Source organism: Girardinichthys multiradiatus, chromosome 11 (assembly GCF_021462225.1).
Source record: "Girardinichthys multiradiatus isolate DD_20200921_A chromosome 11, DD_fGirMul_XY1, whole genome shotgun sequence".
NCBI lineage: Eukaryota > Metazoa > Chordata > Actinopteri > Cyprinodontiformes > Goodeidae > Girardinichthys > Girardinichthys multiradiatus.
The window spans coordinates 41,253,571-41,268,640 of NC_061804.1; the positions used below are offsets into that span (position 1 = coordinate 41,253,571).

The 15,070-nt window shown below is 38.9% G+C and overlaps 1 protein-coding gene across 1 annotated transcript in view; it reads right to left on the reverse strand.

Moving 5' to 3' along the window:
* Window positions 1–15,070, reverse strand: part of slc8a2a (solute carrier family 8 member 2a) — an 80,487-nt gene that overhangs the window by 8,986 nt on the left and 56,431 nt on the right. The window contains exons 5-9 of the mRNA XM_047379455.1: window positions 12,361–12,639; window positions 10,877–11,311; window positions 7,834–8,195; window positions 4,617–4,720; window positions 4,081–4,098 (exon numbers count right to left, since the gene is read on the reverse strand). Coding sequence (XP_047235411.1) covers window positions 4,081–4,098; window positions 4,617–4,720; window positions 7,834–8,195; window positions 10,877–11,311; window positions 12,361–12,639 — 1,198 coding nt within the window. The remainder of the gene's footprint in view (window positions 1–4,080; window positions 4,099–4,616; window positions 4,721–7,833; window positions 8,196–10,876; window positions 11,312–12,360; window positions 12,640–15,070) is intronic.

A 15,070-nucleotide genomic window follows, 5' to 3' on the forward strand; every position in this document is an offset into this window, starting at 1 on the left:
AACCATCACATCCACCGCTGCAGACATGCTTGGCAGTACTTGGTTGACTGGGAGGACAGTTTTTGGGTTCCCCGAACCTTCATTTTGGATCGAACACTCATTCGGGACTTTGAGTGCTTTATTCCTTCCACTTGGATCAGTAGCTTCACCTGGTGGGCAGAGCTGAGGTGCTGAGCCATGCACACATGTGCCTAAACAGACTCTCTCTTTGAACTTAAGAGAAGCTGGGCGCTGGTCATTCAACACCTGAGTTTCAACTTTAGTAGTACCTCTAGCCAGCCAGACATCTACTTGATGTGTTTTTTTCTGTTCTCTGGGTTTTTGTGTTTTCCCTGTTCTGTGCTCCTTGTCTTAAGGTTACCACCTTGACTTTCACCAAAGAATCTGTTCCTGACGATGTGGATCTGCCTAGCTCACAACCATTCCTCCAAGAAACCATACGACTGTCTGCTTCACGACCAGCACCCTCAAGCTTCCACCTCTGGCTCTGCTTGACACTGGATTTAATCCAGTCCGCTCATTACCACTTGAGGACTAGCGCTCTACTTCCCTCAAAGCTACTTCCTCCGAACAGGAAAGAAACCTGTCCACCTTCCACAAGCTTCGTCTGTGAACAAAGTACTCTGGCTTGACCAACACCCTGGACCTTGCCAACACCCCTACTTGCTCAATTTCCTTCGGACTCACAAGTAAGATCAACTCCACATTTATCTCACCATCCTTCCATATCCTTTTACCTCCATTCACAATTTCTCCCCCTTTTCCCTGCCTAGTGGCTTGCTCTCCTGAATACCTGGGGCCACCCCTGAAGTTAACTTCATTTAATTAGTTTTGGAGCTAAATTGGGGCCATAAAGTTTGTTCAAAAGAAAAAAAATTTGAACCTGAAAAATAAAAGTTTGTTCAAAAGAAAAAAATTTGAACATGAAAAATTATTTTGAACCTCCCCCAAAAAACTTTGAAAACTGGAAAAATGTTTTGCAACTGAAAAAAATAGATCTAAAAAGTTCAAAACTACTTTTCAGATTCAAGTTTTTTTTTTTCACACTTGCAGATTTTATTTTTTCGGCTTCAAACTTCTGGCCCTGTTTTGGCATGGGGGAAAGGGCCTCAGATCATGGGGGTGTGGAATCATGACTGACAGCTCAACACAGTGGCTGAACAACATATTCCTAGTTGCTGCATTCAGGGAACGTGGGAACTGGAATTATCTGTAACACATCATCAATATTCTATATGTATGTGATTGGTTTTGAAAGATAAGATGCTTCACCGATAGAAGCAGCTTACGTGAATACACAACAGGAATCTCAGAGGAGAAAATATGATCTTTACAGATTTGCACAGCATTTTAAGGCCGTGTTGGAGATTTCCCATGCTCTCAATGTAAAGCAGAAGAACCGACAGACTGCGCGTCGGTAGTATTCAACCGGGGCTCTAGTCGCCATGGCCTCGTCTTCATCTGTGGGCGCTAGCAGTGATCAGGTAATAATAAAAAAGCTGGTTGTCATTTTGTTATATATATATATATATATATATATATATATATATATATATATATATAGAGAGAGAGAGAGAGAGAGAGAGAGAGAGAGAGATAGAGAGAGAGAGAGATTCACTGTTGATACCTGAGCAGTTTACAGAAACAGCATGACATGGACAGTGTCACTGCGATATGTTGGATTTTCTGAATAAAATGATGGACATTTAAATTTAACGTTTTAGATGGTCCGACGCCCATTGAAATATGTACAGATGCATTTGAACCAAGTAATTGCTGATTTCATGAATACCAAATGGGGTCATATTTGTTTAATAGAATATGTGTCATGACATGATATTTTGGTGTTTGAACCTACACCAGAGGGCTGTTACAAAAAACACGGACTGGACTAATACGTTTTCAGGTTCAAATTTTTTTCTTTTGAACAAACTTTATGGCCCCAATTTAGCTCCATAATTACCTGCCTACAATAAAACTGTTAAAACGTTCTGTGGTCTCCAAGGGTTCTCTGCATGTGGGTCAGAAAGTTGCCTCAGACTATGACAGATCACTCAGCAGTAGGGATAGGTAACTCACATTTGAATCGATACGGTGCCAATACCCGTTACCTGGGAATCGATACCGGTCCTCAACGGTACCAGTTTTCAGTACTCTTGTGTGTGTCTATGTGGTTTAATAATAAAATCTCAATGTATCATATTTCTTAATATATAAACGTTAATGAGTATATCATAACAACATCCAGCTATTTGTATTGCAACATCACAGTTGTTTCAAACATTTATTCAACATGAAAACCCTTAACTGACTAAACAATGTTATTTCTTAATTATGCACAAATTCAAACCCAGCCATGTTGCTGGCTGAAGATGACAAGTCGCTAACGAATGCAGGCGTGCTAACGGTGCCGAATGCAGGAGTTATTAGCCGTAGATCTGAGGCTGATGAAAATTTGGCACTCTTCAGCCTTGAGAAAAATCTTGTGCTTAACCAGGTGCTTTCAAATTAGAAGTATTACCGCCGCTGGCCTTGCACTTCACGTCACAAATATTGCTGCAAGCGTAATCTGCACCGCATTTTGAAAAGTGGAGCCATACTTCCGAGCCATGCTTTCGAGCCATGCTTTGTTGACGGTACCAACGGCTACTGACGTCTTTACGTTCTTGTGCGCGATGTTGCGTTTAGGTACCGAAACTTGGTACCATTTGATTTTACGTGAATCGGTACTCGGTACTACCAAATTCGGTATCCATCCCTACTCAGTAGAAAGGTCAAGAATTACCATTCAGACTTATGTTTGATAGATTATGAGCCTGATTGTTTTTTTAACATGAACATGAATTTATGTAGCTTAATCAAGTTATAACTGGCCATGGATTTCTCTTCTGGAAAGGCATTAATTCCCTCAGGCCCTCACATTAAGGGAGGGATTTCAGTTCAGTTCACTGTATTTACATAGTACCAATTCTCAACAAATGTCACCTTAGGTCACTTTACCAGATTGTCATTTAAAGTAGAATGTCACTTAATGAAGATTTATTTAATGTAGAAACAGAACTGAGTTGCTTTTGTTTTACCTCGAGTGATCTTAATTTGTTTTCTGCGTAGCCTTGAAGAAAATTTTGATTCACTAATAAAGTCTTTAGAAATGTGGACATTTCTTAGCTATGAGATTAATCACAATACAGGCATAATTAACTATGCATGTCTGGCCAGACATCTGTGCATTTTGGCCAGAGGTAGATGGCTGGCCATATGCAAAGACCCATGTTTTTTTGAAAACCAACTGCAGCATTTTGGTTCAAATACCTCATACCAAGTGTTAGACACAGTGAAGGTAGACTGATGATTTGGGCTTACTAAGAAAGTTATTAATTGACATTTTATGTACTGGGTAATTAGAAGAGCTAAATATTGGTGCACAGGCATCAGAACTTCCATTTCTATAGACATCTGTGTGATCAAGGAAACATTGCAGCAGTGAATGGAAGCAGATCAAAGTTATAATCACTCCAGGTTTTACACAAAATGTTTTAACCTGGACTAAAGTAGCTGAAACAACCACTTTAGGTGTTACCTTTACTAACACATTTTGGTTTGGGAGATGGGTTGTTGACCTGTTTTTTGTTAAAACCAAATAAAAAAACTGGTTTTAATTTTACAGTGAAGTTTGCAGTTCCCAATCCAGCCTGGCTGTAGTTATCCTACTTACTGACAGGATTAGTTTATTTTTCTAATTTAGTTCAAAGTGAAAGTAAACAATCAAATGTGCCTCAGTTTCTATTTTCTGATGTAAGATGACTGTACCATACCATGACCTTAAAAACCAAACTGTGACTTATGTGTACCATGTTCACTCCTAATACATAGGTCCAACAAACAGGAGGATGTGGCTCACAGGTTGGATGATTTTTCTTTGTTTTATTTTCAAGAAGAATCCCGTTTTCTGAACTGTAACGTTGTTGACAGTTAAAGAACAATAATGAAACTGACCTATTTATAAAGGTGACATTCACATTCTTACAGTATTTAAAGCTACAAAAGCTACACATCAAAACAAACCCCAAAAAATCTTACCCTGGTTCAGTAGAAGAGCTGTGAAGAAAAAGAAACAATTACTCAATATACAATAGACATGGCTGTGCACATTTTAAAAACATCTCTATACAGTTTGTGGTTTGGAATGCTTAGTGCTTGCTTTTAGTCTTTCATTTAGAAAAAAAAGTGCAGTAAAATGCTACCAAATGACTCTTTGGTCCCCCCCAAACAAGCACTTATCCAGTTCCTCCAGCATCCTTTAGACACACGGTGGTTATCCAAACAGCCACTAAGGAGGACTACATTCATTACAGCTGCAGCACAAGTGTTACAGTGAAAAAGAGACAGCAGTAAAAGGCTAAGTGTGATATCAAGTTACTGACTCTGACATGTGTGGGCAACTCCATGTAGGCACAGCTGATCAGTGATCTTGGTGCTACTTGCATCTACTTAAGCTTTACCCTTTGGTGTAAAGATGACAACTCGCCTGTCTGTTTTCACTGATACTAAACTGGTTTACAGTCAGAAAGTCACAAGTTATATAGATATGAAAGAGAAACTGCTTGTAGATTTACCAGAAATTCCTCTCTTCAGCCACTTGGGGTTCTCGAGCACGATGAAGAAGTTTTCCTGCTTTTCGTACTCCTCCATATTTATAATGCGGATCTGTAATGTCTGACTGGAAATGTTCAAGAACACACATATAATTCTTTCTTCAAAAGGCAAATTAAAAGCTTCTGTGAACACTACAAGCAGCATGGTTATCAGAAACACACAAACGCAGCAAATGCACTCACGGGCCACTTTATTAGGTACACCTTGCTAGTACCGGGCCGGACCCCCTTTTGCCTTCAGAACTGCCTTAATCCTTTGTGGTATAGATTCAACAAGGTACTGGAAACATTCCTCAAAGAGTTTGGTCCATATTTACATGATAACATCACACAGATACTGCAGATTTGTCAGCTGCACATCCATGATGCGAATCTCCCGTTCCACCACATTCCAAAGGTGCTCTATTGGATTGAGATCTGGTGACTGTGGAGGCCATTTCAGTACAGTGAACTCATCGTCATGTTCAAGAAACCAGTCTGAGATGATTCGTGCTTTATGACATGGTGCGTTATCCTGCTGGAAGTAACCATGAGAAGATGGCTACACTGTGGTCATAAAGGGATGGACATGGTCAGCAACAATACTCAGGTAGGCTGTGGCGTTGACACGATGCTCAGTTGGTACTAAGGGGCCCAAAGTGTGCCTAGAAAATATCCCCCACACCATTACACCACCACCACCAGCCTGAACCGTTGATCCAAGGCAGGATGGATCCATGCTTTCATGTTGTCGATGCCAAATTCTGACCCTACCATCTGAATGTCGCAGCAGAAATCGAGACTCATCAGACCAGGCAACATTTTTCCAATCTTCTATTGTCCAATTTTGGTGAGCCTGTGTGAATAGTAGCCTCAGTTTCCTGTTCTTAGCTGACAGGAGCGGCTCCCGGTGTGGTCTTCTGTTGCTGTAGCCCATCCGCCTCAAGGTTTGATGTGTTGTGCGTTCAGAGATGCTCTTCTGCATGCCTTGGTTGTAACGAGTGGTTATTTGAGCTACTGTTGCCTTTCTATCAACTCAAACCAGTCTGGCTATTCTCCTCTGACCTCTGGCATCAACAAGGCACAGAACTGCCGCTCACTGGATATTTTCTCTTTTTTGGACCATTCTCTGTAAACCCTAGAGATGGAAGTGCATGAAAATCCCAGTAGATCAGCAGTTTCTGAAATACTCAGGCAAGTCCGTCTGGCACCAACAACCATGCCACGTTCAAAGTCACTTAAATCACCTTTCTTCCCCATTCTGCTAACCAGTAGTTGGACAGGTGAACCTAATAAAGTGGCCGATGAAGTGGCTAAAGTAGATTATCTCACGCTGTTATACCTTCACTTTAAAGAATCTACCTGTTGATGGATTATATTACAAAGCAGTCCTTTAGTATGTGTAGAGTTTATCCATGTACAAAAACAGCTTATACAACCTAAAACGTTTATGTGAAAAGGATCTGTCAGTTAACATGGGAGAAAAGATTATCCTCAGGTGTCAAGTCATCAGGTAGATAGGACCTCCTAAGGGGCAAGCTGATAGCCCAAAGTCTTTTTTCAGAGGGGTTCTAATGTCCCCTTCCTAAGCGCTTAAACTAGTTCAAACTTTATACAGAGACATAGAACACCTAAACATGTTCAGTCTGTGTGTCATTTAGCTCAAAAGACATTAGCTAAAGGGGGACAAATACAAATAGACCTCAAGCTCTAGTTCATATGATTAATAAGACAATAACAGTGTTTACAGCCCCAACAACACATTCATTATTTTATAGAAGATATGTAGGATAACCAAATTTGTAAATAGGACTTAATTTAAATCTCATCTTTACACTTTGTACACTGTAGTCTGATGGAATGCCTTTAAAAAAATAAACATTTGATTTAATCAGTTCGGTTATTTAAAAACAAGATTTGACTTTAAGTTTAAAAGCACTGAGAGGTCAGGAAACCGTGAGAAATAATAATAAAAAAAGATTGGCACACTACTTAGAAAACGACAGACTGTAGAGCTATGTTCAAATGTACTTTCAGTGACACCAATATGTTTTCTGCCTTGAGTGTGTATAGTAAGAGTTCACACTGCTGTTAGACTATTATGCAGTTAGAGGATGTTACATAAATATATTGTTAAATAACTTAGCCCTAAAAGCCTATTTTATAACAAAAACTCCATTCCCTGTATTTTTGCTCTGCCACAATATAATCAGCTACCTTTGCTAATTTAGCACATGCATACTGTTAGCACAGGTGATGCTGTGAGTCCAGGTAAAATAATTTTATGAATCTAACAAGGAGACAGGTTGCCAAAAAAATGCACGTTTGAAATCATTGTCTTCTTGTTTAGCACTCGTTATCTCCATAGAAAGGTCTGGAGCCATCATGGCTTCACATGTAAAGAGCCTGGAATGTAAGGAAATTTCACCTTAAAAGAACAGTTGTCTGGATCAATAAGGACTTCGAGATAAAATTAGCTGCAGTGAAGATTGCTTCAGGATGTCCAAAACTGTCCTACAAACTATTAGACAGGCCACAGAATCATGTTGCCACCAGTGCAGAGCTTGCTTAACATTGGCAGCTGTGACATGAAAAGTTCTGGAGCTTTGTGACATAAAGGACATTCCGGCACTGATCCAGCAGCAAAGTATCCTGATACAATCTATGTGTGCGGCTGCTGCTCATCAAAAGAAGAACCTTTACCCACAATTCTGTCTAAGAATCAATGAATATTGAGTGTTGAAAAAATCTTCCAGCATTTCAGGAACAAACTAATGAGAATCAGTTAAATTTCACACAGTGTGGACTGCCATGTCACAAGCTTAATGTGAAAAACTGGCTCATAGATCATAGCTGCATTGAGAACCTGTGGTCAGTTCTTCAAAAGTGGGTGGGGAAGCAGAACTCTGTTTAACTTCATACACTAATTTGATAAGAAATGGTGAGCAGTACCTAGGATTTGGCCTAGAAGTTCATGTCAGAGAGTGAATTATAGAAGTGAGGAAGGTCATATTAACTCTCTGCAGATTTATGTATTTGCTGAGTTTGCTTAGAAATTACGAGCAGTTTTTAAGTTCATTAGTTTACCATAGAAAAATGTAAAACAATTAATTTGGGTCAGAACTCCTACCTTTCACCATGACAGTAGTCGTTATGCACATGATTTTCAGAGATGTGACGGCTGCAAGCTACGCCTCACCTGGTCTGTTCATTGGTGAATTCTACCTCCCCTCTGGCCTCCTCATAGTCCACCCCAGCCTTGGCACTCCCATCTTCAGTATGGTATGGCACAGCTACTGTGCCCCTGGAGCCTGAGTTCCTCAACACAGTCACCGTCAGCATGCCAGTGTTCTCACTCACTCGCAGTAGCTGCTGCTCAAAGGTAAAGATTCCAGCATGATCATCGTCCAATATAGTGACTGTTGCCAGCAGAGGTTCCACTAGTCTAGCCTTGGGAGGAGTCCCTGTCCCTTCAGCTCCTCCCTCCTCTAGCCTCAGATTCTGAAGACGCACAAAGAAATGCTCGTCCTCTTCAAAGATGTCATCATCCAAAATTCCCACCTGCAGAGAAAACAATATTGTTCAGCCACCCTCCTCCTAGATGTGCTGTAACAGTTTGTACACCAACGCATTTACCTGGCAGTCTGAGTTTGAGGTTCTGCTTACAATTTTTTTGGGAACACAAAGAAAATAAAGGCACTGCTGCCAATAAAAATAAGACCTTTATGAACTTTTAAAAACAGATACAAATGCATTTCTTTAAATCAGAAATTGATTGAAAAGTTCACTTATTTTAGGAATTTTAATAAAAAAATCAAAGCTCATCAAATAGATTCATTACACACAGAGTGATATATTTACAGTCTTTACTTCTTTTAATTTTAAATATCATGGCTTAAAGCTAATAAAAACCCCAAATTCAGTTTTTTTTTTATTGGAATATTACATAAAGTAATAAAAAAGGATTTCTAACACAAAAATGTTATGTCCAACACATTCGTGGGGAATACTGCTCACTTGACAGTGGTTCAGCAGACAATGACACTCCACAAGAAGGGTAAGCTCCAAAAGTCCTTTTCAAAAAAGCTTGCTCTTCAGAGTGCTTGTATCCAAGCAATTTAATAGAAAGTTGAGTAGAAAACAAAGTGTGGTAGAAAGAGATCTACAAACAACAGCAGTAACTGCAGCCTATAGAAGATTGTGAAGCAAAGTTTATTTAATCGTATGGAAAAGTGGATTGTAGCTGGAGTCAGTTTTTCATGAAGCACCACCCATAGACATATAGAGGACATAGTCTACAACTCTCACAATCCTTGTGTTACGCCAGTCCTGAACCAGAGACAAAGGCGTCTTACCTGGGCTAAGGAAAATGACTGGACTAGTGGTCAGTGGCCCAGTCTTCTTTTGGAAGGCAAGTAAACTTTATATTTTATTTTAAAATTAAGGTTCTAGAGTCAAGACGAAGAGTGGAGAGGTACACAGTCTGTGATGATTTGCAGTCCCATGTCATCATCACAGTGGTGTTAGTCCACTGTGTTTTCTGAAGTCCACAGTCAACATAGCCGTCCAGCAGGAAATATTAGAGCACTTTATGTTTCCTTCTGCTTACAAGCTTTATGGAGATGCTGATTTACTTTTTCCAGCAGGACTTGGTACCGGCCCACACTACAAAAGATACCAAAAGCTGGTTCAATGACCATGGTGTTACTGGGCTTGATTGACCAGCAAATTGGCCTGGCCTGACCTGAACCCCATAGAGGATCTATGGAGTATTGTCTAGAGGAAGATGGAATACACCAGACTCAATAATCCAGACGACCTAAAGGCCACCATCAGAGCAGCCTGGGCTTCCATTCCATTTTTGAATCACTGAAATACATTTTTAAACTTTTAAAATAATAATCTAATTTATTAACATGTACCTAACTCAGATCCAACAATATCAGAATTTTGGAATGAAGTAACTAAGCAAACCATTATTTGTGGTAATTTTACACTAAGCAGCCTTCAGAGAAGGCAAAACGTACATACTGTGTCACTTCTACACCTTTGTGAATTGCAGGAGAAAAACATTTGTTTCTTCAGGTCTTATAAACAGGAAAAAATGATCTCAAATGAACACCTGACATAATATAGAGTGTTATTGTTAAAAACAGGATCCTTTTAAAAGAGCCAACTATGCTATTTTTTTATTTGGGTTGAACAACAAGCTAATTTAACTAATATAACTTCATACTAGACCCTAATTCTCACCATATGCAGAATCTAGCAAGGCTAACTATAGCATAAAGGGGAACTGGTTTCTATTTGTGAAGAGCAAAGGTGCACCACAGATGCTGGATCAAACAGATCTATGCAGATTTAACAGATTTATGCTCTTGAGAATGAAGGGTTAAGTTAACCATCTCATAATGTAGTTGGGGGGCCTTATGAGGGTGTAACAATTATTTTAATTTTAACTGATTTAATCTCTATTTGCCACATCACTGCTGTAGATCTCTGAGATCAGCTAACCCTTGTGTCAGGAGGGAAAACAGCTCACTTTAGGTTGGTTCTGAAACCAAATCTTAGTAACATGATGACTTTTTAATAAAAATGTTTCTGTAACAAGGTTTTCTTAGATCACGTTCTAGATTCACTCAAACTGTCGATGACAGTGGAATTAGAAAAAGACTGAACAAGCATGATGTATTTGAAGAAAACATTACACTACGCCTTGAGATAATAAAGTCCCACCAGATCCAGCTAAAAGACTCTCGGAGAAAAAACGTCTAGAGTTGAAATGTCTGGTCAAAATACACAGTCACATCTAAAGAAACAAAAACAGCATATGATCAGAACAAACACCTCATAGAAACTATGAAGCACTCTGGTGGAACATGATGATTTGAGCTTTTGCTGCAGCAACACCATTTGGGACCCTTGTAATCATCAACAGACCATAAATTACTCTGTATACCGAGGTATTTGTATACCGAGGTACAGTATTTCCTTTTGAATTCAGCAGTAAATCTTCCACACGATGAATGAATAGTCACCTTCATTTGAGGTTTTATTTATCTCATCCTAACACCTGGTTAGGATCAGGGATTTTAAACATATCTTTATACAAAAATGTGTAACTTGTAAAGATAGTGTACTTCCTTTTTAACACTACTGTAAGCCTTAGAATAATGGTTAAATAAAAGTTTCAGTGGACAAGCTAGAAATACTTTACATCATCTATTATATATTTTTTTTACCTTGATCTCTTTTCGGGTTTCCCCTGGTTGAAATACTAGAGTTCCCTTGTTAAATTCATAGTCTGATCCAGCATTAGCAGACCCATTTTCTGTACAGTAGTCCACATAGAATGTGTTCTGGCCTGTGCCTCCATCAAGGATCACCCAAAGGGTCACAGAGCCACAGTTCTCTAGACATTGGTATTGGACACTTTCAAAACAGATATGTGAGCATGTTGCTTTGTCGGCATCCTGTCCTTGTGAGCGCCGTTTGCGATCTGCAGCATGCCTCTTTAATATATTTCCAGCACCAATCATCATCCGTGTTGCTTGGACACGATAAAAGGCACGGCTCTTCTTCTGGTGAACCAGGGAAGAGTAGTTGGCCATCTCGATCAACTGGTCCAGGTCTTTATCGGGATGCTTCTCCTTCAGATCTTTCAAAATACGGACCACCTGTTCAGGGGAAGAAACTGGTTGTAAGTGAAGAATTTTAACTGTAGACACCTAGGAGCTTCCTGATGTCATGTAAAAAGGCTCTAAGAACTGTAGTTAAAATTCTACTAATAAACCTATAGCGTAGATTGTGTTAAGGGCAAAAGGAGATTTACCCCTTATTTAATTTTTGTTTTCTTATGCTTTTCTGTCACATTTTTATGTATCAGACGATCAAACAACTTTTTATATCAAACAACCTGAGTAAATATAAAATATAGCTTTCAAATGATTTCATTTATTAAGAGGGAGTAAAAATCTATTCAATCCAAACCATGTGAAAAAGTAACTGCCCCCACTCCAAAACCTTTCCAGAACCTTTTCTTTTGAGACTCAAGGTCCCGAACTGATGCCCGGAAACACTCCTTTTAGATTTTCTGCTAGAGAGCAGATTTCATGGAAGTACAGGAACTTGTCCAAGTCCTTAAGAAGTAAAACAGGCCCAGAACATCACACTACCACTACGCTTAACTGTTGGTATGATCTTCTTTTTCTGTAATGCTGTGTTGGCTTTACAGCAAACGTGATGTGACACAAACCATCCAAAAAGTTCCACTTTTGTCTCAGTTTATAGAATTTCCCAAGTCATATGGTGCGTTCAGATCGACCTCAAATGATGCGACAGGAGCGAGTGATTTACACCCTATGTAGAGGTGTGTTCAGAAGCGTAGCGATGCGAAGGACGCGATGCGAAGGATGCGATTAGGGCGAATAGAGCGAAGCGAAGCCCGTGATGGACGCGAAGCGAATTTCGCTGCAGTTGAAAAATCTGAACTTTTCTGTAAATTACCGTCACGTCTGTAGCCCTGTTTTTAGCACACATGTTGTCAAACAAGTATGAAACTCACAGCAGTTGGTCAGTGTACATCTATGTCCATGTAGAAAATGATATTTTATTGCAGTCGGTCTGAACGCACCATTAGGGATCATCAGGTGGATTCTGGCATTTACTAAGATGTAACACCAACCGATACTCAATCTTGCATTTCTTAGTGATCTACGTGTCTTACCTCATCTTTGTTGTGGTCCAACTCACTGCCTGTCTGTACGGACACCGTCACACTGGAGGAGTTTCCGGGCCCTGAACTGCCATCTGACAACTTTCCATCCATGATAACATCAATGGCTTTGGGGGAAAGGTCCCCTTCCATTTCCACTACAATTCCATGCCTCTTGTCGGCACGGTATCTCTTATGCATGTATTTGTAAAAGAGCAGGCGACGGTCAGCGATCCAAGCCAAGAGCACACAGACCGGAAAATACAGGAGTGTTACCACAGCTTCCCAAACCTGGTGACACAGAAAACATGACCATTAAATTATATTTACATGTATTGTATTTATTCAATTACGAGTGAAGTCATATAATGTTTTATGTAAAAGCTATGTAAAACAAAAAAACCCTGAAATAATTGCAAACATTTTTGCTTGTTTGTTTAAAAACATGACATTTTGAACAGAAGTTAGTAGTTATTACTCACATAATGAAAACTTGCATTTTTTACTGGTGTGAACAGATGGAGGGAAATATATCTTTTTATTTGTCAAATAAACAAAAAAGTAATTTCAACCAAAAAATTGCTACTCAGTAAAACAAAAAATAATTTCAATCAAAAAAAATTGTGATCAAATCTTTAAAAAATGTTATAGAATTATTTATTTTTAAAAGTAAAGTTTTGTTCCTAAACATGTCAGAAATCTTTGGTTACAAATCTCAAACTGTAGTAACTCACCAGACATTGTTTCCATACGAAGAGGGTTTAAATTTTTAGCTTTGAAGCTCCCTTTTTTTTTGGTTGAAGCTCCCTTTCTCTGCTTGAACTCAACACGTTTTGCGCTAATTAATAGATTACATATAAAGGCAGATGAACATTACCCATGTCTAGTTTCTGTACTTTACCTGATGCTAACTTTAGCCAACCTGCTATGCTAACCGGCAAGACCGTGGTGTACAACATATATCAACAGCTGTCTGTTCTCATGAGTTGTGTCAGGATATTCTTCTTTAAAAAATGGCAGACACTAGCTGTTGACGGGGCAATTTTGTGAAGATTACTTACCACTCACTGTCTTTGTAGCCTGCTCTTTCCTGGTAATGTCCACTCACTGAAGCCTTGACCCGCAGTGCAGTTAGAGGCTGTCGCTTTAGTCAGCACCAACCAATAGAAAGACGTTTTATATCGTTCCCCCTTAGACCCCGCCCGTGATGTTTATGTTTTCAATCTAAAAATTCATTGAGTTCAACCAAAAAAAGGGAGCTTCAAAACCAAAAGTTCGAGATTTGAAACCAAATATTTCTAACATGTTTTGTAGACAATACTTAACTTTTAAACATTTACAATTACGGATGTAGCGCTGGTGGTGTAGGGGGTTAAGTATGCGACCCATATACATAGGCTTAAGTCCTCGATGCAGCGTCCTGGGTTTGAGTCCTGGCCCTGGCGACATTTGTTGCATGTCTTCCCCTCTCTCTCGGCCCCCATTGTTGTGATTATCAATATGAATATATTATTCAATATTAATACCTTAATATTTTATTAAATAATATTTCAGTCTGTTAAGGGTTGTCCTGTGAATACCAACCCAATAAGGCGGTGGTATTAGGACAAAATTGAAAGGGATGAGCAAAGCTCTGGCATTATTGAACAGCATAACTCTGTACACACACAGAATGAATTCACTCAATTTCTTAAAATACAATAATTTATTAACAAAAAGAAGTCAACTCAAACACCAACATATTTCAATCAGCAAACTATTTACTATGCTAACACAACCCAACTAAACTACCAAGCAGAATGAAAGAATAGGGAAGCATATGGCTATGTACAATATAAACAACGGAATCAAAGATGGTTGAAAACCATGACTGAAAGAGTGATGCAACATTACCATGCAATGTTTATGTTTGAGAACCAAGGATTATCTTGAAGAATCTGGAAATGAAGTTAAGTTAGTCTTGGAACCAACTTAGGTAATAATCGGCATACCTGTAGACAACCCTTCACAATGCAAGATCAGATAAAACAAAATGTTAAAGAATGTAAGAATTATGATTATTGATTAATTAATATTTATCAAGAATTATAATTTAAAATCATCATTTGAAAAAAATGTATTTCTTAACCAAAAATCATTACTTACGAATCGAAATCAGAGATGACCTCTGGTGTCGTAATTATGGCTCAAGGCCTTTGATAATTACAATTATTAAATTCTCAGTAATTATTGATAACTATTACTAGATGTCACTGTTTAATCAACCGCTTCACCAAAGGTGGGGGAACTTTGGCCTTATTTTGAGAGACAAATCACTCTTGCTCAAAATAAACAGGTGAATATTTATTAAATCAACAGCCCTGATTCAATAATCTTCACCTAATCAAGCATGCAAAAGTTTTACACAAAAAGGGTAAAATAACTAACTAAACAAGATAAACAACATTGAGTGTGTATGAAAGTCAAACCAGCAGTTATGGCAAAAACAAGAGAAAATAAAGTACTGAGCAAAGCTTTGGAAGCGGCCTCCACCAAGATGCAGTCATAAAACCCCCGAAGTTGTACTTTAGTGAACACAAAGGGTCATAAAACCTTTAGGGGCAACCAGTGGAAAAACACAAAGAGTGAAAACAAAGGAAATAGTGAGTTTTCCACCACAAGGTTCTAGCAGTCCAACTTTAAGTTCGACTGAGTCTGCGCTCAGGTGTTCAAAACACAGTTA